Genomic DNA, 25,343 nt, shown 5'->3' with positions numbered 1-25,343 from the left:
ATACCTCTCACACATTTAAGTACTTCTGTCAGGTCGACCCCAAGCCTCTGATTCTCCAATGAAAACGATCCAAATTGGATAAATCCCAAGTTGCCTTGACTGGAGGGCTTGAGTTATGAAGAAAGATTGAATAAAGACGAATAAGCACACTGGGATGAACCAGCTATATCCAGGGATGACGTAGAAAGCAAAGAGGAGATTTCTATGGCTTTGGTACACATTTTTGTATCTTCGTTAGCCACAGATGATGTACCAGAAGACTGGAGGATGGCTTTAGTTAAGAAGGGCTGCAAGGATAAGCCAGGGCACTACAAATCGATGAGCCTCACGTCAGTGGTGGGAAAGTTACTAGAAGTGTTTCTGAGGGACAGGATTTACTTACATTTCGGGAGGCAAGGTCTGATTGGGGTTAGTCAATATAGCTTAGTCTGTGGGAGGCCATGTCTCATAAATTCGTTATTCATTTGAACAGGTCACCAACTGAATTGAGTCAGGCAGTGTGTGGACGTTGTCTACATGGACTTTAGCAAGGTCTTTGACATGGTCCTGCATGGTCTACTGATCCAGAAGGTTAGAATACATGGAAACCAGAGAGAGCAAATTGGAAACAAACTTGACTTGGTCGTGGAAGGCAGCAGGTGGTAGTGGACAGTTGCTTTTCAGATTGGAGACCTGTAACTAGAATCAAGGATCGGTGCAGCGTCCTTTATAATTCATCATATATATTAATGACTTGAAAGAGAATGATTAGAATGTTGCATATGACACCAAAATTGGTGGTAAAGTGAACAGTGGAGAAGGGTGTCTAAGAGTACAACAAGATACAGATAAATTGGGAAAGTGGGCAAAGCAGTGGCTGTTGGAATTTAACCCAGTGCGAAGTATTGCATTTTGTGAAATTAAACCTGGCTAGGGCATACACAGTGAACGACAGGGCCCTGGGAATTGTGATTGAACAACGAGACCTTGCGTAGAAGTACACAGCTCCCTGAAAGTGCCGAAATAGGTAGACAGAGTGATGAAGAAGGCATATGGTGGGCTTCTCTTCATTAGTGAGGCGCTGAGTACAGGATAACATGTTACATTATGTGCAATTCTGGTCACCACGGTATAGGAAGGATGTGATTGAGCCAGAGAGGGTGCAGAGAAAAATCACAAGGGTTTTGTCTGGACTAGAGGACGAGTTATAAGGAGAGATTGGATAGACTGACTGCTTTCCCTGGAGTTAAGGGGGCTGGAGGCGACCTTATAAAATAATGAGGGTCATTGATAGGGTAATTATTGACAGTCTATTCGCAGTCTAAATATAGAGGGTATAGGTTTAAGGTAAGAGGGGAATGAACTAAAGGGGATATGAGGGGCAACTTTTTCACCCAGAGGGTATTCGGTACATGGAAAGAGCTTCGAGAGTAACTGGTAGAGGTGGGAACAATTCAAATGTTTAGAAGACATTTGGATGGTACTTGGATAGGGGAGGTTGAGAGGGATACCAGTTAAAAGCAGGTAAATGAGATTACCGTTGGCCTGAAGCAATTGAGCCGAAGAGCCAGTTTACCTGCTGTTTAACTCTACGAATGTGTGAAAAGTGAATTTGTAACAGGCGTGAGGGCACGGTAGAAATCTAAAGCTGAGGTACTTGCCTCGTTCCGTCCCCAACCTCTAGCACCAGCTTGCTGCTTGTGACGAGGAGAAGAAGGATTGCCGTGGGACAAACACACCCTGCGCTCGGAGTCGGGAGGCAGGACTGTCCGAAGAGGGGCAACATGATGGAAATATAGCGGCTACTAGGGGATTCTCTAATTCAGGGAGTAGATCGTATTCTCTGCGCAAGTGGTTGGGCATGTTTGCTTTCTGGTAACGGAACGTCCTAATTAAAACGAAAAGGAATTTGGAAGGAGTTGAAATGTTGTTGCTACGGCCCATATTGTGACCAGAGTTGGTGTTCAATTATCGCACAAGGCCTGAGTTTCAGAGTTATTACCCGGGCGACTCGCGAATTGCCGGAGCAACAAACGGGTGAACAGGGCAGACACGTGGCGAAAGGGCTGATGTGGGAAAGAAGTTTTCCATTTCTTGGGACTGACCCTGGCACCAGTATTGGGATTGGAAAGGACTTCACTATCAGGATGGGCGTCTCCTGAACAGATTGGACTTGAGTGTTGGTGGAGACGATAAGTGGGGCAGTAACACGGATTTAAAACTGAGATGCACGCGGGCGTGTGTGTGTGTTTTCCACGAGAGGGCGGTATTGAGTTGGGAATGACAAAGAAATAGAAAGCCAGCGGCGGGAAGAAATGATGAGAGACAATAGTGACGATGCAAAAATGCAGTTACTTTGGATTCAGAAACAAATAGCGTAACTAGCCACAAATTGTTCATTAAAATACAACAGAAGTGATGATGAAGAAAGGAATGTGATGCTAAAGCCTATGTCACAGCAGAGTCGGCTGTCTATCTCTGAACACTAACACACACCTCATGAGGAATTGCAAGTTCAACTAAAAGAATTTAACACCTTGGCTCTCTCTAATATTTGGTTAGAAGCTGGGTAGGACCGGGTTACTTGCACTTCAGAGAGTATTTGGTTAAGATGTGGTAGAAGACACACTATGGAGATGAGGTTGGTTATAGTACTGCCAAATACAGCTGGAAAACAGTAACTTATAGGTCACAGATCAGAAGGGCTCCTTTGGAAAATCTGCTTTACTGAATGTGAATTATAGAGTCTTACAGTAGGGAAACAATCCGTTGGGCCCAATATCCATCCCGGCTGTGTTGCCCAGTGAGCTAGTCCCATCTGCTCGTGTTTGGCCTGCAGCCCTCTGAACCTGATTGACATGAATTCCCGTTTCTTTGACATATATCCTAAGGCATCCCGTGCAAACCCACAGGAAAAGAGCAGCATTCAAGACATCCCAAAAATCACAGCAATAAAGAAAATAATGGCACAATAGCTCAGCAAACCAGCACCCACCCCCCACCCCCACCCCCGGACCCGATGGTTTACATCCCAGGGTTGTAAAGGAATTGGATGAGGACTCTGAAGATGTCCTAATTCTATTTTTCCAAACTTCTCTCAATTCAAGAACCATTCAGCTCATTGGGAAATTTGCAAGTTTTATTCTGCTGTTTCAGGAAGAGGAGAGAGGGGGATCTCAGGGAATGATAGAGCGCTGTGCAAAATATTCATGTAGTCGCCCAGCAGGAAAACAGGCCATTCGGCCCACCCAGTCCACACTGACCAGTGGGCACCACGCGGACTAATCCCGTTTTGTTGAGAAATTAGGTCCAATTGTCTGAGTACCCTGAAATGTTTTACTTGCTCTGAGGAAGCCGATGTGGATCTGTAAAGGTGAGAAATAACTGATGAATTTGATTGAAGTATTTGAAGAGGTAACTTAAGGACTGCACAGGGGAATGCTGAAGGGTGTCGTTCATCACAATTCACTGAAGGCTTTTGAGAAGTTCCACCATGGGATGCTGCTAATTAAAGCTGAAGATCAGGGAAGTGAAGGCAAGTTACTGAGTTACTGGAGACTGGTCCAGTGACAGGGGTGTTGTGTGGGAATAACGAGCAGAATGTGACTCGGTGCCCCACAGGGACGTGTGTGGTGACTGCAACTGTTCACCGCACCGATTGATAGGGGAAAAAAAATTCATGCACAGATAAGTGACACTTCAACGAGTGTGGATGGTGATATTAAATTATAAAGAGATATTGATAAACTCTTGTTGGTAAAATGTGGGACAAATGGATTTCAGTTGACTTACCCGTGAGACGTTTGTCCTAAGAATGAAACAGAATGCTCCCTGGACAGTGAAGTAGTGGACTCTGACCTAGGGGTCCATCTACATGACTGCAAGGTCACAGGCAGTGACCAACAACAACGGGAAGGTTAATGGAATTCCACCTTTAAATCCAGAGGAGTGGGTTACAAGGGGGTAGAAGTTATGTCAGAGACTTACAAAGCCCTGGTTAGACCACAGTTGTGGGCCCACATCACGGGAAGAATATGTTGTAATGACTGCAACATAGATTGCCAAAACATTCCCTAATTTCATGGGTTAACACACCAGGAGACATTACATAAACCAAGGTTGCTGCTCTAAAATGAGAAGCTGAAGGGGGTGATTGATGGAAGTTTCCAAGGTCACTTACGGTAACCGATGGGGTAGGTAGAAACTATTTCTGTCACCTTGGAGTCCAGGAGTAACATGTTGGATCGTTGCTCCGGGTGTTGTCACTGCACTAACGGTTGTTCTATGCACTGTGTCTGCCCTGCTTCGGATCACGTTTGCACTCATGGATATTCCGAAGTTATCTCATCCACGTTTGAAGATGGGTAAGGAGCAGTCATTTATTATGTAAAATTTTCACCGTTAGTAATGAAACAATATGCTCTAAATCCCCAAACCATCTGTACTTGACAGGTTTTCGGTTCCGACTGGAACTTAGCGAAATCATTGTGATCCCCATCTCCATCAGCATCCCGAAGGAAAAATTTTGGCAGATGAGTGAGCTTACCTCATTACCGTTCCCACCAATGCAAACGACTGTGCTCTCGTCTGAGTAATCAGCATGTCCTCTGTGCGTACGTGGACTGTGAGCTTCAGATCATCACCAAACTTGGAGATAGTGCACTTGATCCCCTCATTCCCAAACATTGATTCAGACTGTGAAGAACCAGGAGCCCATCAGTCATCCCAGCAGCAGGCCACTAGTCACACACTCCCGATCCAAAAGGGATGTGTACGACTTGGCAACCATGTGTTGATCCATTGGATCCTGTTGGTCATTACCTGTTTACCCTCATGTCTTTTCATATGGTTTTCCCCTCTGGCACGGCCAAGTCATGCCACGGTCTTTATTCAGATTTAATGCCGCAGTTTTAGATTGAATGGAATCATATCGGGGTTTTTACTTTAATTCTGGGTGTAATTGTGCATGGTTTCCGAGTTACACAACAGCACGTTTCCTCAATGAAAGCTCATCACACTGATCCAACATCAGAGCTCTCACACACTCCAAGTCCTTGCTTGGATGATGGCCTGCAGAGCCCTGGCCCTGTGTGAGCTGAGCTCAAGAGAGCGCTGGCTGAGGCTGGTCTGTGAGTCCCGGTCGAACAGGACAAGGCGGGACTGCAGAGGCTCAGAGCAGACGGGAGCCCCGGACCGTGTCCCAGCCCCACGCTCGCGATCTGTGAATGAAACCCTGGGGCGGTGTGACACCTAGCGGGGAGCTTCGGCATTGCAGGTCGGCGGCCAGCGAAGCTGCTTCCATTTTAGGAAGATATGCAGATAAGGAGGGCGAAAAGAAAGCATGCAAAGATGAAAAGTAACACGTTTAGTATGAGAGAAAAGGCAAAGCATGGAGCTATGTGTTTCCATAGAACCATTTGTAAGTAAGTAGAAACAATGTACGGTTTAACAATGCGGCTCGTGTTGATGTTAAGGAGTGATGCATGTGGTTGGCTGGGTGAGCGGGGGGCAGATAAAGCATACTTACCTGGCAGGGAACCGTCGGTGATCAGGAGGGCCGAGGTTCCAGGACGAGGCTATCCCATTGCACTTCGGGTGTGCTGACGCCTGCGATGTCCCCAAATGCGGGATACTCGACTGCATAATTTGTGGTAGTGGGGGACTGCGTTCGCGCTCTCCCCTGGTCATTTATTTAAAGAAAGAATCTATTTATTGGGGCTATTCACTGAGGAGAGAAACTGTACTATCCTGATTACCGCTATGTTACTTGTAAAAATAATCTATTCTTAGACTCATGTAATCTGTCTAATGTTGTATCACGGCGGCCAGCTGTGCTGACCGCTTTAATCACGTCTTCAGAAACGGGCTTTTCGAGTTGATGTTTTAGGCTGTCAGACCTAAAAGTTGAAGTAAATGAGCAGGGGGATCGGGCACATGTATCTAATATTATAGCTGTTATGGAAACCTACGTGAGGGATTTGGGCAGGTCCAGCAGCTCAGTGTTCCAGAGTACAGAATTTTCGGCTTGAAGGGGCAATGCAAAATCGAAGGAGGCGCTGTTCTGCTGATCAGGGAGAGTATGATGGCAGTACTCGAGGCGGATACCCTGGACGGATCAGCCAATGAGGTTGTTTGGGTAGAAAAAGGGGCGATCACTTCGATGAGGTTAAATTATCGGTCTCTGAATAGTCAGCGGGAACTAGAAGAACAGATATGTAGGCAAATTACAGTCGGGTGTAAAACAGTGGGGATTTTATGGAATTCGTAACATATACGTATAAGCAGGATGTTGAGAACCCTACGAGAGAAGGGGCTGGAATGGAATTTATCTTCTGAAGTGAGAACAGGCAGGTGGGTGGAACTGTCTGTGAAGACTCCTTTGGAAACAACGACCATTGTTCAGTGAATTCCAAGGTAGTCATGGAAAAAGATAAGGTTGGCCCGAGAGTTATGGTCTTAAATTGGGGGAAGCTGACATGGCAGGACCTGGCGAAAGAAGATTGAGAGCAGTCGCTGGAGGGAAAATAAAGTAGGAAGCGTTTAAAGGTGAGATGGTAAGAGTTGCGAGTCCACAAGTCCCTGTCAGGGTAACAACCAATAATCGTGATGTTACGCAACCTTGCCGACCATAGGAAATTGAAGGTTTGATCAAAACATAGAAGGTATTAGCTGTCAGGGACACAGTTTAATAAACTAGGAGGGCAATTGTCATATTGTAGCAGCAGCAGCAGCAGCAGCAGCAGCAGCAGAGACCAGGTTTAACACGGGAAAAAGAATGCGTTCTAACCATTTTTGTGTACAATGTGTTCAGGAAAGTTAGGGCAAGGTAGTACGTGCAACGGCAGCGCTGATTGAGGAATATTGCAGCGCTTCAAAGAGAGGATAGCCCGAGATGCTAAATCACCGAATCTATCTGTTCAGCTACAAAGCAGTACTGGTGTGATCCACATCAGGGACTACTTCTTGACCTCCAATTAGTGGGTAGGATATTGTGGTTCAAGTTTTCGTGGAATCTGGAGCGGTGTACAGTATCATAATGGGTGAATTCATCACCCAAATATAGATTGTGATAGCAGTAATATTAGGGACAATGATAGTGAGTGTCTGAAATGTGTTCTGGATAACTTTCTTTATCAATTTGTATCTGGTCAACGGGGAAAGCATTTTCACTGCTCTGGGTTCTGTGAAATGAGCCAGGACAGAAGAGTGGGTATCGCTGGTAAACATTAGGCAACTGTGGTCAACATACAATGACGTTTAAAATAGCCATAAAAAGTAGCCTAACCCATTAAAAGTCGGGAAAAAAAACAAATACTCAGTTAAATCATGCAATACTTAAATTTCTGAATCGGGCAATTCGGACCATGGCATTCATGTGGCTCTCCACAGAGCAAACTATTAAAATGAGCATCTCACAGAAAATCATATTTTCCCACTCACTGTAATGTGTGTGTGTGTGTGTGTGTGTGTGTGTGTGTGTGTGTGTGTGTGTGTGTGTGTGTGTGTTCCTCAGGCACGGATTATAGCTTCTCAAAAACAGAATGCAGAAATGGATGAATTAAATTTACTACTTCAAAAGCCTTTGAAAATAATACAAAATGGTCAGGGTCCAAACTGGGAAAGCGATGTAATCAGGGCACTCGTTCCTTCAATCCCTTTAACAGCCCAGGTCATGAGGAATTCAGTCAGTCATCATAAACCAATAACGCTGACACATGGGACGTTATTCTAAAGGAGCAGGGGATAGTTCCGGATTCAGTGATTTTTATTCCAATAACTGCTTTCTATGATATTGTGATTTTGATCCAAAGATTACTCAATGCGAATTTCACTGTAGAGCACGGTCGGAATCGAGAAATAGTAGACAAAGGATAGCGGGTGAATGGTAAGGTACTGCGAGGATCCTTGGCGTGTATGTAAACGGTCAAGTGGATTTGGAGTAAAGAAAGCGCACGGGATATTTCCCTTTGCTTATCATTAGCCAGAATATAAGAGGAACGAGGTCATCCTCGAATCGTTTTGGTCAGGAACATGGCGCGGCTAAAAGGAAATAAGGTAAGAATCAGCAGGTCAGAGAATACTGGATAATGGTGTAAAATCTGACATTATGGAGATTCCTGGTTATGAACCTGCTCTGGCTGGGATATAGGTTACAGAATGGAGCGGACTTGTAAAGGAATAAAGAGAACGCCGGCGTCATATTCTTCCCCGGGCTCTACGCCCACTGTGGCGCCGGTTTCATGAATTTAAAAAGAAACTGAGTTAAATATCTAACCACATTCTTTACCTCTTGTCTGAACCTGCTCTGTGTCAATCCATAGATACACGTGTTGGCGCAGCAGCTGAGCCGTAGGAGTAAGACCCCCACCTCATTGGCGATGTAAGATGGGCTTGTGTGATCCCCGCCCACGAAATTGACTGTGATTCTAGCAGAGATGAAAGGCACGGTTTGTGTTGTGCACAGCAGTATGTAAGTGCCGGACACGGTGAAGAGTAAGACGATGGACTTGCGCCGATTCTCCGTATCATTGTCCTTGTCATCCTGTCCCTTCAGTTGCCGGCGGACCCTGCTGGCTGCTACGATGATGTTGACCGTCATCCCGTTCAGAAAGAGGATGAGAACAAATGGGAGGAAAGAAAAAGAGAAGCTACACATCCAGGAGAAAACTACCCACCAGATGGAGTTGAAGTAGGCGGCTTTGGGCCGACACCCCCAGTTCACATTATCCATGATGTAACTAGGCTCGTACATGAAGTGAAATGGGATGTACTTTAAGCAGCTCAGCGCGCACAAGGACACGATAACCACGGCGGCCGTCCTATCCGAGCAATATCTTAGTCTCAGCTTCCGACAGCAAATACTGACAAAACGGTCAAAGGTGAAAGACACGGTTAACCAGACGGAATAGTCCAGGACGACGATCCGCAGGTAAATATTGGAATGACACACTGTGCTGAGAGAGAGGAAGGAGTTAGGGTGATAGTAAATGTAGATTTCTCGGAGCAACACGTGAAAGATTATCACGAGCAGGTCGGAGATCGCCATCGCCACCATGTAACGCGTGATTCCTCTGGAGAGACCGCAGTTTCCCCGGTACAAGATCGCAGCCGTCACCACGTTGGCTAATTTTTAAAGAGATACCGCAAAATTGTAGAGGTTAAAGTTGGGGTTGGAGTTTCTGTTGATAGAAATGCCCTTAATGGAGAAGAACCACAAGAGGTACTTCGAGGAATAATTTGGTAAATAAAATTCAAATCGTTCGTTATCATGTGACATTCAGTACCTGCTTGACGGTAGCCCTGGGGCTGGATTAACAGAGCGGCAGGTTCATTATTTAAACAATGCTTGTTCCTTTCACGTAAGTCCCAAAGTGCTCGTGAACCTGATTTAAACTTCTCGGTTCTAATGTTTTTTTATCGTTCTTATTGCAGATCCCTCTTTAGCCTTCCCTCTTGCTCTCTCTATCACATCCCTCGGCCCTGTAGACGCGAGATCCCCATTCGCCTTCAATTCTGGCTTTTTTTTCCAGAATCTCAAGAGTTTAATTATTCCAACATCCTGTGCTCTGGAAATTTAATTTAATCGTCACCACCACTCGTTCCTTCTCTTCAAAGCTTCAAAAGAATAATGAGTTACGGCTAGACAGACAAAGGACGTAGAACTTAAAGTGGAAGGAAAGTCAAGGAGATGTCGAGGTGGAGCTCACTGTTTTACACTAGTCATTGCTGACCGGCGTGAAGGTTGCCCTGGAGAGGACAGCGATGTTCAAGGTCATAGAACCACGAGTGTTTGCTGACCTGATTTCAGGATGGGATTCTACTGCCTTGGTACCAGAAGGAGTGGAGGCAGAGAAGGAATGAAGGGTGATTTATGGGCGTAATTCTAAAGGAGCTGGGGATGGTTCCAGGTAGTGATATTATTCACGAACTGTTTTCTACAAATTATTGATTTACATCCAAATATTACTCAAATCAAATATCTTGATTTCACTACAGAGCACAGTCGAAATCGAGAAATCAGTATAGCGGATGAGTGGTGGAGTACTGAGAGGAGCCTTGGCACGATTGTTCATTCAGCGCTAAAATATAACAATGGTTGGATTTGGAGGAAACAAAACGCATGGGAAATTTCTCTTCAGTGATTAATAACGAATATAAGAGGAACGAGGTCATCCTTGAATAATTTTTATCAAGAACTAGACGCGCCGTATGGGAAAAAAGATAAGAGCGGGCAGGTGAGAATATACTGGATAATGGCGTAAATCTGATATAATGGCGATGCCTGTTTAATGAATCTGCTCTGTTTGGAACAGAGGTCACAGAATCGAGCGACAAATATGACGCGGCATTCATTCTATTCTTTTACAAGAATGGAGTGAATGCCGCGTCATATTTGTCCAAAGGATCTGCGCCCACTGCGGCGTAAATTTCACTGATTTAAAAATAAACCGATGTATTTGTTCAACCGCGTTCTTCACCTCCTGTCTGAACCTGCTCTGGGTCAGTCCATAGATACACGTGTTCGTGCAGGAACTGAAGAGCATCAATAAGACCCCCACGTCATTGGCGATGTAAGATGGACTTGTGTAGTCTCCGTTCGCGTTGTTGACTGTAATTCGAGTGCAGATGTAAGCCACAGTTTCTGGAGTCCACAGCAGTATGTAAGTGCCGGACACGGTGAAGAGTAAGACGATGGACTTGCGCCGATTCTCCGTCTCACTGTCCTTGCCTTGCAAGCCCTTCAGATGCCGACGGACCCTGCTGGCCACGACGATGTTCCTTACCGTCAGCCCATTGAGGACGAGAACTAGAACGAAAGGGATGAAGCAGGAAGAGATGGTACTCATCCAGATGAAAGCCACCCACAAGTTGGCGGTGAATATGGCGTCTTTGGGCCGACAGCCCCAGTTCACATTATTTCTGATGTAGAGAGGCTCGTACATGAAGTGAAATGGAATGTACTTTAAGCAGCTCAGCGCACACAACAACACAATAAGCAGAGCGGCAGTCCTATCTGTGCAATATCTAATTCTCAGCTTCGGACAGCAAATGCTGACAAAACGGTCAAAAGTGAAGGACACGCTCAACCAGACAGAATAGTCCAGTGTGACGGCCCGCACGTAAATATTAGAAGGACACACTGCACTGAGGGACAGGAAAGTATTAGGGTGATAATAAATGTAGATTTCTCGGAGAAACACGTGAAAGAAGATGACGAGCAGGTCGGAGATCGCCATCGCCTCCATGTACCGCGTGATTCCTCTGGAGAGACCGCACTTTCCCCGGTGCAGGATCGCAGCCGTCACCAGGTTCGCTGGAAAAAGCACAATGTACAGAGAATTTAATAAAGCGTTTATTGTCTTGTGACATTCAATTGGACAGTCACATTGACCGAGGTATTGGATTAACAGATTAAACTAAACGACCTGTAGCTTTAAGTGTTTTTTTTACGACAGAATTAAAAACAGATAATTCTGGAATGACTGGGCAGGTCGGGCAGTATTCCTGCGAAGTTTTCACGTTTTAGGTGCAAAGGTCTGCAGCAGAACTCAGTTGATGAATGCTCTTTGACCTGACACATTGGATCTGTTTCTCTCCCCACGGCTGTCGCTCAGCCGTCTGTGTTTTCCAAGATATTGTAATCCAATTTGCGCCGGCTGAGAGACGGTGCAGATTTGTTAATGACGGGTATACTGTCTGGACGAGGGATTCGCAGAATGAGACAAATGAACTCTATTTAAACGTCCCACGGACAGATCGACTTACATTAATATTCCTTCACCCTACCTGAACCCGGAACCACCATCACTTGGCTCCGTCGTTCTCTCTTGGTCTCCAACTGCTGCCTGCAATGCTCGATGTAACTTAAAACTGCTCGATTCCAATGTTCTGTTCTCGCTCTCATTGCAAATCCCTCTTTAGCCTTTCCCCTTTCTATCTCCATGCCTCCTCAGACGCCAGATCTCCATTTGCCTTCAATACCGGCTTCTTCAGAATCTCACCAGTTTCATTAAACGGATATTCCAGGCTCTGGAAATTTCATTTCATCCTCACCACTATTCTTTCCTCCTTTTCAAAGCTGCTTTAAACACACCCCTGTTGTCAAAGCTGTGAATATCATCCAAATATATTCTAATGTGTTGACTTTTAGTGTATTTATATTTGTGACAGTCCGATAACGCGTCTTTGCGTAATTTTGCTGTGTTAATCGCACTCCATTTTGCTATTAACTGAAGGAGAAAACGGCTACCAGAGTACTGATCACTCAGTAGATTTGGGGCAGAGCAAAAACACATTTAATGACAGTATCACGGCTTACCAGGGATACCAAACGACGCCATGATCGGATATGCGATTTCATTGACGTACAGAATTGGAGCACGTCCCATTCTAGAAAAGCCGCAGTGTCGCCAGCAAATCCGGGGTGACAATGGACTAAGCAGCGCATTTCGTATCCTTATTAGTACCAGCGGCAACCCTCCAGTGGTTTCGGCGAGTGATGGAGCAATAATATTAGTCACAAGCTCTTTAACAAACATATTCTTTCTGAACAGGTGAAGTCATTCCACCGTACTCTCGGTGGAGGAAAGTTCGAATCAAAAAAATATTTGTCGCGGCTTATTACGGACCCGTTTCTCTGTCCAACATCAAATGTGATAGTTCTGTCCATGGGTAGCTGTTGGCTCATCGACAGGACTAAGTAAATGGTGGATGTTGGAGGACTTTAATACAGTGCTTTCCGAAATATACTCCGCATTATATCACATATGTATCCACTTAAAAGGGAATGGGATATTACACTATGCATTCACTAAGTTGTGTTTTTAATTCAAAGGTGAATATTTAACATTGTAATTCCGGGAAACAGAGCGTGAAACCCGTGTTGAGGCTATGATGCTCACTCATTCCATGCCACTCTGCGGTAACATCTCGCAGTGGCAAATATATTCCTCCGGACGACACCGCTCGTAGTCTTCTCGTTATTTTATTTTCTGTAATCTATTCCACATATACAGTAGTTCAAAAGCAAACTAAAATGTGAAAATGTTTGAAATTTGAAACAGAAAACAAAGAAGGAATAGAAATATTCAGCAGATCAGGCAGCATCTCTGGAGGAAGATGAGATTTCAGGCTGATAATCTACAGAAGGATGGAAGAGAAATTGGAAGTGATGCATTTTAACTTGCGGAATTAAACGAGCAATAGGAAAGTCAGTGACAGAGTGGAGAGCAAGGGAAACTGAACGACACACGCGGTGGAACTGCCGGTTGAGAGAGATTTCTGAGGGCTTGTTCTTTGCAGGTGCAGAACCATAGAAAGAGATAGAGAACACACGAGGAGAGAGAAGAATAATGCCTGAATCGTAAAACACAGTCCAGGAAACTAAAATACCGCAGTTGTTGAAATATGAAGTACAACAAAGATTATTGAAAAGACACCATGTCTGCGGAGAAAGAAAAGGGAGTCAACTTATCACGGTAATGACCTTAGGTAAGAACAGGCCAACTTTGAAAACAACATGGGAAGGATGGTGTTTTGAAATCCCTGAACTTAATTTTAGTCCTGGGGAATTTAATAGACTAAGTCGGAAGATGAGGTGACGTTTCCTCGAGCTTACATTGACATTCATTGGAACATTGCAAGCAGCACGAGAAACAGAGTCCCGACATGTAAAAAGATAAGAAACAGAAACCCCGAAGCAAAAGGGGTGCGGAAACCAGTGTCCTGATGAGTAAAAGAACCGCGAGAAATACAGACCCAAACAACAAAGGAATCAGACCCCGGTAGCTAAAAGGTTCACTGAGAACAGTCACGGTGAGTTTAAATGGTCATGGCAGATAGAGTTCCTGCGAGTTTAAACGAATGTTTGGTTTTGACAACATTTAAACAAGTTCGTCCTGGACAACATATGGTAATTTTGTAAGAAAATTTACAATCATGTTTTTATCGGTTAATAGGGTTAATGTAATAAACAAAAGTTTCGGAGGACTTCTCTCACAATGGTAAACCTACCAACTTGCACTTGGATAGTTTCGTTGCAAGTCACCTCACCATCTTCCTGCTGTGCGATTCCGTTGTTGTACAGCTTGATGAGAGCACCCTCACCTGTTTCCATTATTCTCTTTCCAGTCACTGACAGGGCACACCTGCATTAACTTCCCACCACGTTCTCTCACCAGTGACACTGAGAATCTGGCCTCCCCATTTTTCCCAATCTACGTACTGTTCGCTACCCCATCATCCAAGAGCACAGACTCATCCTGAACCCCGAAGGTGTTCAGAAGGACCTTATCAACACTCTAATATTTCCTTCGTCCCTGTGGGAGAGGAACTTGTGAGTTAACATTAAGAAGACCAAAGCCAATGTCACTGGTCTCCACCACAACCCCGCAGATTGACACTTGTCCCAGGCTGATCCAGATTATTCATAAGGTGAGTGCTGCGATTGACCCTGATATGAAATGTCAGGAAATTCAGTTGAATTACCTAGTGCACAATATAATAGCTTCTTTTACTTTTCCACTTAAAACAATTAAAATGTATCTGAACGAACACTTGCTCCAAATCACCGAGGTTATGGACCAAGAGCTGGCAAATGCGATCAGTTTCGATGGATACTTAATGTTTTGTCGGGGCATGGTGGTCTGAATGGCCTGTTTCTGTACGGTATATGTCAATCTCTGAGGCACACTGACTGGAAAATTAGATCTTTCATATGGATATCTAATTTTCAAAAACCAAAGAGGGTAAATAGGCACTGTAGTGTAGCGGTGAGCGTAACGCTATTGCAGTACCAGCGACCCGGATTCAATCCTGGCCACTGTCTGTCAGGAGTTTGTACGTTCTCCCCCTGTCTGCGTGGGTTTCCTCCGGGTGCTCCGGTTTCTTCCCACATTCCAAAGACGTAGGGGTTCAGAAGTTGTGGGCAGCGGACGCGTGGCGATACTTGCGGGCTGCCCGCAGAACACTCTGTGGAAAGGATGCATTTTACTGTGTGTTTCCTCGAACATGTGACTAATAAAGATATAAATACCTTAAATTAGTAACAAAATATGCCCGTTTCCAGGAATAGGTTGCGTAATTAAGGAAAATATGCTACTTTCACATTGAGAACACAATGTAATGTAAACAATCTTTTGGGTCGGCAATGAATCGAAATGAAAACAAAAGCAAAAGGCGGCAGACCCAGGATATAGGAAATCAGACGATTATAGGCGAGGAGTATTGCGCACAAAGTTCCAGGTGCAGCCGGACCAATGTTATCATCCTCAACCATCGGAAGGACGGGAAACTGGAAATAATACGTCTTAATTTGCGGAGAAAGTCGCGAAATAGGAAGGTCTATGATAGCTTGGAGATGGAGAGAAACTGAATGACACATGTCATGCAGGTGCCAGCTGAGAGAGAGTGCTGGGGCTATATTCGTCCCTGTTGCAGGAACATAGAAGGAGACAGGAGGAAACAAGAGGAGAGAGGAGACGAATGCCGGAATGGTGAGATACAAACTAGCAAAGACAGAACAGTGCAGATGCTGAAATAGGAAGGATAAGCAGAGATTGTTCCAAACACTCGGTGTCTGTGAAGAAATAAAAGAGAGTTAAATTTTACGTTAATGACTGTACATCAGAACAGGATAATTCTTTTATCAACACAGGAAGACCGGTTATCTGAAAATGTTGATATTGCTCCCGGGACGTTTATTTGCCAGGTCTGAAGACGAGGTGATGTTAATTGTGCTTACAATGGGATTCATTGCAACATTGCAAGCAGCGCCGAAAAGAAAGTCCCGATCTGTAAAAAGCGAATGAGAAACAGAATCCCCGAAGCCGAGGGAGTGCGAAATCCAGAACCCGCTCGGTAAAAGGAGCGCGGAAACACAATCCAAGTGAGAAAAGGCTCGTTTAGAATAAGAGTGCCGGTGAGTTAAAGGACCACGAAGAACAGTCCTAATGAGTTTAAATGAAATAGGCCAAATGGGGATCCAGCAAGTTTAAACAAGGATTTGGTTTTGACAAAGGTTTGGGAAATTTACTCAGTAATTTCATCTTACAGTACGGAAGTAGAAATATCGTAACCATATTTTTTGTCAGTTTAGGAGTTAACGTAACACACAAAGATCTCGCAGGGCCCTTTTGACAATGGTAATCCTCCAAGCTTGCCGTTTTGGTGTAACTCACCTCACCTTGCACCTCCGGGTCCTCTCCACTTCCGTGCAACTGGAGGGGACCAACCTCACCTGCTTTCATTCTTGTCTGGCCACTTACTGACATGGTACACCTGTATTGATTTCCCACCACCTGCTCTCACCAGTGCCTTTTTCGCAGCTATATCGACTCTGTATAACATCAGCTGAGACCACAATTTCATCGTGAACCCTGATAGCACTCACTCCGACCACATTGTTCATTAACCGAGTGCTGTGCGTGAATGTAAATTCTGTTGAATTGCCCTGTGCTCAATAACTGTTCCTCTCAGTCGATCTTAAAAGAAGTAAAAGCTAACTGAATGAGCACTTGGTCCATAGCCTCGAGGCTATGGACCAAGTGTTAGTAAACGGGATTCGTGTAGATAGTGACTTGATGGTTCGCAGTGAGATGGTGGTCCGAAGTGCCTATTTCTCTGACTCTTCCTGCCAGACAGATAGACTGGAAACTAAGCTGCTTCAGGATAGTACTTGTTTCTTTTTCAAACGCGGAGGCTAAATATGTTTTCACTTTCCAAGAAAAAAAATACTCCTTAAAAGAAAAGAGTGGAAAATTAAGATAAGGATGTCCCTTTCGTATTTCGGACACTGAACACTGTTTAGTATAAATAGCATGAAATGTAACATTCATTTAACCCTGGGCCCTCTATGACTTCCAGTCTACGATAAAGCATTGGACAGAAGATGGTTTAAACTAGCGTGGCAGGGGTGCGGGAACCGGATCATTATTACAACACGTGGAGTGATTGTGAAGGTAGAGGATAAGTCAAGTAAACGGAAAGGTTAAAACAGGCAGGACCAGGGCAAAGAATGCAACAGAAATGGTGATCTGAAGTGTAATTATGTGCACGGAAGGAGTATTATGATTAAGGATTAGTTCATGGAACTGCGATATATAGCCATGAGTGAAGCTTGGTTGAGAGAAATGCGGGACTGGCTGCTCGACACCCCAGGCTAAAGTGTTTTAGTCGTGACAGAGGGGGATGTAGAAGAGTTGGGACTGCATAACTGATTCTGGAGAATGTCGCTGCTGCGCTACTAGAGGACATCTTGGAGGACTCACCTCGCGAGGCCATATGGTCAGAAGTCAGAAATCTCTGTGGCCAAATTGTGTTCGAACGCCGTTTCCGAATGTGCAGATGGCATCACCGTAGTGGGTCGGATGTCAACCAACGACGACACTGAGCACTGAGTAAGGAGATAGAGAACCTTGTAGCATAGTGGCAAGCCATCAATCTTTCTGTCAATGTAGACAAAACAAAAGAGTTGAGGAAACAGGCTGAGTGCACGTCCCTGTTAGTATCAATGGTGCTGAGGTGGAGATATTTGAGAGAATCAAACTCTTATGAGTACAATTTCTCCTAGTCCAACCACGTGGACGCCATGGCGAAGAAAGAACATCAATACCTCCATTTCCTCATAAGCATACGGAAAATCGGTATGTCCTTGTGATCCTCTCCGTTATTTATGGAAGCATTACAATAACCATCCTCTCCGGACGTATCATTGATTGAGATGATAACAGCTCTGCCCACGGCTGCAAGAAATTGCAAAGATTTACGGACGCAGCCCAGTCTATCACGCAAACCAACCTCGCATCCTTTCACACTGTCTACACCACTCACTACCTCGGGAATGCAGGCAACATAATCAAGCATCACCCCCACCACAGGCATTCTCTCGTCTCTCCCACCCATCGGGCAAAAGATACGAATACCTGAAATACGTACCACCAGGCACAAGGACCACTTCTATCCCGCTGTATTCAGACTCATGAACGGACCTATTATAAGCTAAAGTTGATCTCTTGATCGCTCAGTTTACGTCTCCATGGCCCTTGCACATTATTTTTCTTTCCGCACTGCGTTTTCGCTGTAGTTGTAACAATATACTCGAATTCTGATTTTTTTCCGCTAAGGAGGACGTCGATATACTTATGTATGGAATGATCTGCGTGGATGGCACGCATACAAAAGCTTTTCACTGTATGTCATTACATATGAGAATAATAATCCAATTATCATTTAAGAAAGATGCACTCACTCTGATGGAGTTACGTTACCGGCCTCCCAATGGGAAACGGAAGCTGACGGAGGAAATTGAAGCCGATCACCAAAATACGTAAACCAAAAGCAGGTTTGTTGTGACTGATTTTAACGCCGCCAATATTGACAGGAATTCGACACTGGGTGGTACAGAACCTGTTCTGTGCACCCAGAAGGATAATTCAACTCTGGATGGGAATGTACTAGATATGTCCAGGAGATCGAAGGTTCAGTGGGGGAGTATGTTGGGAACAGTGATCATAATTCTCAAAGGTTTAAGATATTTATTGATTAGGATAACACTGATCCTCGAGTGAAAGTGCTAAATTGGGGGAAACTTAATTACAACAGTTTTAGGCAGCATCCGGAGAATATAGATCTGGGGCAGCTGTTTGAGGGTAGCTCCCCATCTGACATGTGGGAGTCATTTCAAGACCAGGACTGGTCATAATGCCCCAGGAACAAGGTGCTGACGAAGGCATATGGCATGCTTATCTTCATCGGTCGAGCTACGAGTGCAAAAGTTGGGGCGTCATGTCACAGTTATACGTAACTTTGGTTACACCGTGCATGGAGTATACTGTGCAGTTCTGCTAAGGGGGACTATTATCCCTGCAAGATGTTTTGCGAGTGCCAATCGGTAAGGTTTAAACTCGTGTGGCGTTGGTGGTTTGATGGGACACAGCATGTCAGTGCATCAAGTGGGGAGTTAGAACCATGTGCAGAAAATAGAACAGACAAGTCCAGTGGGCAAGAGCAGACTGGAGGTGGCGAATCATTGGAAGGATGGTCGGCTTAATTGCATTTACATTAATTAAAGAGTCCCGTGGGTAAGACTGAGGAGCTGAAATCGTGGATGAACACTTCGGAGAACTGGTGTTACACTGCTGATCTTGTATACCACTATGGCAGTATTTAGGGATTCCTCTGGCAGAGAATGGTGTATTCTTTACTCTGGATGTATTTGAAGGCTAGATCATTTGAAATATTTAGCAAGTAAGTCTTTTTCCTGGAAAAAATGACACGATATGGAACGGTCACAAATGAGGAGACGAGTTCCGGGTTATATCAACCATGAACGCTTTAAGTATAAGTTCAGCCTTGAGAGGCCTGGTGGCCGACACCTAGTCCTACGTCCTTGTGTTCGAAACAGCGAATGACCTTGGCAACCCTAAATTCGCTACGATTACATTCTTCTTTCCTATCTCTCCCACTGTCTTTATGGAAATTGTTTCCTCATCTTCCCAGTTCTAAACAGCTGCTTTGACTTAAACGTGAGGACGTTTATCCCAATAGTTGCGGCCCGACCACTTGCATGTTTCCACCACTTTCTGGTTTCCTTTCGTTTAAGTTGCCTGCTGGATACAGTTGATGGACATTGGATATGTTCCTGTCTTGCACTGGGTGCTCTCCGTGAACACTGGATTGCTCTGTTGAGCACTGGACAGCTACCAGTCGGAAACTCGGCGGAGTTTGTTGTACCAACCGCTGAAGGAAATTCACGCGTCGAAAGTTGGATTATTGAAGTGAAGACAAAAATTATACGATAGGGATTATTGTTCTGTTGGACAGAAGTAATTGAATCTCCGATCATCCTGTGATATATATATATTACTGTATTTGTGGGCTGGGGAAGCAGAATATGTGTCCGGTGGTGAACTCTAATTGAAGGAGGCAAGTACTCTGATGGATGATCCATTGACTGTAAAGGCCGGTGAGGTGGAAGGTGAGTACTCTGGTCGCTCTATCCTTGCTGTATCTGGAACAGAGGCTGAGAGCAGAGCTACAGGAAATAGAAGAAGCATGATCGAGGTGTTTGTCAACTATTGTAGAAGGGAAGTCATGGTTATGGATGATTAAGAGGAACTATGCAATGCCCATCTGTCAAACCCAGTGCCCATGGTCTGCAGGCAATGTCCGACGGGAAGTTATGAAATTCCTGATTGGTTGCTACCCCTTAACTGCAGAATGCTATTGAAAAGCAAACTAAAATTCCTGCAAACGTTGGGAATGTGATATAAAACCAGAACGTGCAATAAATTCGCAACAGGTCAGATGGTACCTGCCAAGTGTGAAAGAGATACAGACCTAATACTTCAGGTCGCTGATCGATCCTTATAAATGTCCTACAGACTCCCACGCAATCCACAGCTGGGTGGTATCCAGAGTCTACGGACTGCACTACAGAGTTAACTATCAACAGACTCGTGAAAAGATGGTCCAGGTTCCACTTCCTTAAACAAATATTTTTGTACAGAATTATATCTGAAGTTCATTCATTCTATTATTATTAATACAAAAATATGAGCATTCGGAAGCCAGTGAGCATCTGCAGAAGTCTCAGTACTGAACAAGATTCGCAAATCTCTGCAAAGATTGCTCTGGAAATAAACACAAAGCTACCCTGTGGTCGGCAACTGTGACTTCCATACCTCTAAGACAGAGCGAGGGCGAGAGAGAGAAATAGACTAATTGAGATTTGGGAGTGATGGTCTGGGGGGTGGTAATAGGTTGGATGTCAGTGATCCACATTACCAACGCTCGCTGTTATTGCAGGAGGAATTTAAAGTGGAAGGAAAGCTGAGGAAATGCCGAGATGGAGCTTGCCGTATAACAGCGTTAATTACTGACGGGCGTAAGGGTTTTCCTGGAGATGGAAGAGAGGTTCAAGGTCATAGAACCATGAGTATTTGCAGACGTTATTTCAGGATGGGATGCTACCGCCTTGGTACCAGAAAGAGTGGAGAAAGAGAAGGAATGAAGGGTGACCTATGGGCGTATTTCCAAAGGAGCTGGGAATGGTTCCAGATTCGGTGATTTTATTCCACTAACTGTATTCCACAACGGATTAATTTTGATCCAAATATTACTCAAAGCCAATATTTTGATTTCACTGCAGAACACAGTCGAAATCGAGAAATAAGGAGAGCGGATAAATGGTGGAGTACTGAGAGGAGCTTTCGCGTGATTGTTCATTGAGCACTAAAATAAAACAACGGGTGGGTTTGGGGAAAATAAAATGCATGGAATATTTCTCTTATTAATAAACAGAATATAAGAGGAACGAGGTCATCCTTGAATTATTTTGATCAGGAACTGGACGCACCGTATTGGAAAAAGATAAGAGGCAGCAGGTGAGAATGTACTGGATAACGGTTTAAAGTCTGATATCATGGAGGTCTGTTTAATGAATCTGATATGGTTGGAACACAGGTCACAGAATGGAGTGGGCTTGTGAAGGAATAGAGAGAACGCTGGCTTCGTATTCGTACCCGATATCTACGCCGAGTGCGGCGCCAGTTTCATGGATTTAAATATAAACTGACCTAAATGCTTAAGAACGTTTTTCACCTCCTCTCTGAACCTGCTCTGGGTCATTCCATAGATACACGTGTTCGCGCAGGAGCTGAGGAGCATCAGCAAGACCCCCACGTCATTGGCGATGTAAGAGGGGCTTGTGTAGTCCTCGCCCACGATGTTGACTGTTATTCGAGTGCAGATGAAAGCCACAGTTTCTGTTGTCCACAGCAGTATGTAAGTGCCTGACACGGTGAAGAGTAAGACGATGGACTTGCGCCGATTCTCCGTCTCACTATCCTTGCCTTCCAACCCCTTCAGATGCCGGCGGACCCTACTGGCCACTACGATGTTCCTTACCGTCAGCCCGTTGAGGACGAGGATTAGAACGAAAGGGGTGAAGGAGAGGGAGATGGTAATCATCCAGGAGAAAGCCACCCACCATTTGGAGGTGAAATACGCGGCTTTGGGCTGACACCCCCAGTTCACATTATCTGTAATGTAGCGAGTCTCGAACATGAAGTGAAAGGGGATGTACTTTATGCAGCTCAGGGCGAACAAGGACATAATAACCACGGCGGCCGTACTATCCGTGCAATATCGGAGTCTCAGCTTCGGACAGCAAATGCTGACAAAACGGTCAAACGTGAAGGACACTGTTAACCAGACGGAATAGTCCAGAGTGACGATCCGCAGGTAAATATTAGAAGGACATACTGCACTGAGGGACAGGAAGGAGTTAGGCTGATAATACATATAGATTTCTCGGAGCAGCACGTGAAAAAAGATGACGAGCAGATCGGAGATCGCCATCGCCACCATGTAACGCGTGATTCCTCTGGAGAGACCGCACTTTCCCCAGTGCAGGATCACAGCCGTCACCAGGTTGGCTGGAAGAAACACAACGCACAGAGAATTTAACGATGTGTTTATTGTCATGTGGCATTCAATAACACAGTTACATTGACCGATGTATAGGATTAACAGATTAAACTAATCGACCTGTAGCTTTAAGTTTTTTTTTCCGACAGAAATAAAAGCAGAAAATTCTGGAAACACTGGGCAGGTCGGGCAGCATTCCTGCAAAGCGTTCACATTTTAGGTACAAAGATCCGCAGCAGAACTGAGTTGATGAATGTTCTTTGACCTGAAACATTGACTCTGTTTCTGTCTCCACGGCTGTCGCTTGGCTGTCTGTGTTTTCCAAGATATTCTAATTCAATTTGCGCCGGCTAAGAGACGGTGCAGATTTGTTATTGGCGTGGATTCTATCGGACGAAGTAGACAAATGAACTCTATTTATACGTCTGGCAGATAGATCGACTTACATTAAGATTCCTTCACACTCCCTGAACACGGTGCCACCATCACTTGTCCCCTTCGTTCTATCTTGATCGCCAACTGCTGCCTGCAACCCTCGCTGCAATTTAAAACATACTCAATTCCAATGTTCTGTGGCTCTCATTGAAAATCCCTCTTTAGCCTTGCCCGTTGTTATCTGCACACCTCCTCAGGCCCTACAGAAACGAGATCCCCATTCGCCTTCAATTCTGGTTTCTTCAGAACCTCACCAGTTTAATTAACCCGATATTCCATGCTCCGGATATTTCATTTCATCCTCCAGCATTATTTTCTCCTTTTCAAAGCTGTTTTAAACCCACCCCTATTCTCCACGCTCTGAATATCGTCCGAATATATTCTAATGTGTTGCCTGTCAGTTTACCTATGTTGGTGACAGTCCGGTAACGCGTCTTCGAGCTTTTTTTGCTGCGTTAATTGCACTCCATATTGCTGTTGTGAAGGAGAAAATGGCAACCAGAGTACTGAACACTGCGTAGAGTTGGGGCAGAGTAAAAACACATTGAATGACAGTATCACGGCTTACCAGGGATACCAAACGCCGCCAAGATCGGATATGCGATTTCATTGACGTACAGAATTGGCGCACGCCCCATTCCAGAAGAGCCGCAGTGAAGCCAACAATGGACCAAGTAGCGCTGTTCGGATCCTTATTAGTACGAGCGGCAACCCTCCAGTGGTTTCGGTGAGTGATGGAACAATAATATTAGTCACAGGCTCTTTAACAAACATATTTCAATCTGCGCAAGTGAAGTAATTTCACAGACCTCTCGCTGGAGGAATGTTCGGTGCAAAAAAAATTGCTCGCTCCGTATTCAGGACACGTTTCTCTGACCAACTTCAAATATGATAGTCTTGTCCAGGGGTATTTGTCGCCTCAATGACAGGGCGACGTAAATGGTGGATGTTGGAGTATTTTAATAAGGGCATATACGAACTATAATCCACGCTTTATCACATATTCATCCACATAAAAGGGAATGGGATATAACACAATGGTTTGATTAAATTGTGTTTCTAATTCAAAGCTGAATATTTAACACTGTAGTTCCGGAAATCAGAACGTGAAACTCGTGTTGTGGGTATGATGCTGACCGATTCTATGTCGCTCTGCGGTGACATCTCGCAATGGCCAATATATTCCTCTGGACGACACCGCCAGTAGAGTCTTTTCGTAATTTTGTTTTCTTTAATTTGTTCCAAATATAGTTCAAAGGCAAATTAATATGTGCAAATGTTTGAAATTTGAAACAGAAAACAAATAATGAACAGAAATAGTCAGCAGATCAGGTAGCATTTCTGGTGGAAGCTGAGATTTCAGGCTGATAATCTACAGTAGGATGGAAGAGAAATTGGACGTGATGCATTTTAACTTGCGGAATTAAACGAGCAATAGGAAAGTCAGTAACAGAGTGGAGAGCAAGGGAAACTGAACGACCCACGCGGAGTAAGTGCCAGTTGAGAGAGATTTCTGATGGCTTGTTCTTTCCAGGTGCTGAAGCATAGAAAGAGACAGAGAACAATCGAGGAGAGAAGAGAGTAATTCCTGAATCTTATGACACAGTCCGGAAAACCAAAATACCGCAGATGCTGAAATCTGATACGAGCAGACATTATTGAAAAGACTCTGTATCTGTGGAGAAAGAAAAGAGAGTTAACTTTTCACGGTAATGACCTTAGGTAAGAAAAAGGCCAACTTTGAAAACAACATGGGAAGGATTGTTATCTGAAATTCCTGAACTTAATTTTAGTCCTGGGGAATTTAATACGCTAAGTCGGAAGATAAGGTGATGACTCCCAGAGCTTACATTGAGATTCATTGGAACGTTCCAAACAGTACGAGAAGCAAGTGTCCCGACATGCAAAAGGTGAGAAACAGAAACTCCGAAGCAAAGGGGGTGCGAGAACCAGAGTCCTGCTGAGTACAAGGACCGCGAGAAAGACAGACCCAATCAACAAAGGAATAAGACCCCGGTAGATAAAAGGGCCACTGAGAACAATCATGGTGAGTTTAAATGGAACATGGCAGATGGAGTTCCAGCAAGTTTAAACAAATGACAACATTTAAACAGTTCGTCCTGGTTATAGTGCAATATATGGTAATTCTGTTGAAGACAATTTATAATTATATTCTTTCTCGATTAATGTAATAAGCAAAGTTATCAGAGAGCTGCTATGACAATGGTAAACGTCCCAACTTGCACTTGGATAGTTTTGGTGTAACTCACCTCACCGTCCTCCTCCGGTGACACTCAGCTGTTGTACAACTTGATGAGACCACACTCACCTGCTTCCATTTTTCTCTTTCCAGTCACTGACAGGGCAAACATTCATTGGCTTCCCACCACGTTCCCTCACCAGTGACATTAGGACTCTGGCCTCTCCTATTTCCCATCTATATATTGCTCTCTACACCATCATCCGACACCACAGACTCATCATGAACACTGAAGGCGCTC

The 25,343-nt window shown here is 44.6% G+C and overlaps 1 protein-coding gene and 1 non-coding gene across 2 annotated transcripts; one reads left to right on the top strand and one right to left on the bottom strand.

The window, feature by feature from the left end:
* The first annotated feature begins 5,498 nt into the window (after nt 1-5,498).
* On the top strand, nt 5,499-5,662 carry LOC127586153 (U1 spliceosomal RNA). Its single transcript, XR_007958658.1, has one exon. It is a non-coding gene; the product is annotated as a U1 spliceosomal RNA (small nuclear RNA).
* A 15,845-nt stretch (nt 5,663-21,507) lies between these two features.
* LOC127585975 (probable G-protein coupled receptor 139) lies at nt 21,508-23,480 on the bottom strand. Its single transcript, XM_052043733.1, has 2 exons — nt 23,411-23,480; nt 21,508-22,415 (listed from the first exon to the last, which is right to left on the bottom strand). Exons 1-2 carry the CDS (start codon nt 23,478-23,480, stop codon nt 21,508-21,510), a joined length of 978 nt encoding a protein of 325 aa, XP_051899693.1.
* Nucleotides 23,481-25,343: the final 1,863 nt, after the last annotated feature.

Source organism: Pristis pectinata, chromosome 34 (assembly GCF_009764475.1).
Source record: "Pristis pectinata isolate sPriPec2 chromosome 34, sPriPec2.1.pri, whole genome shotgun sequence".
In the NCBI taxonomy this organism is placed as follows: domain Eukaryota; kingdom Metazoa; phylum Chordata; class Chondrichthyes; order Rhinopristiformes; family Pristidae; genus Pristis; species Pristis pectinata.
The sequence above is the reverse complement of the archived record's forward strand: the minus strand, read 5'-3'. Positions and strand labels throughout refer to the sequence as shown.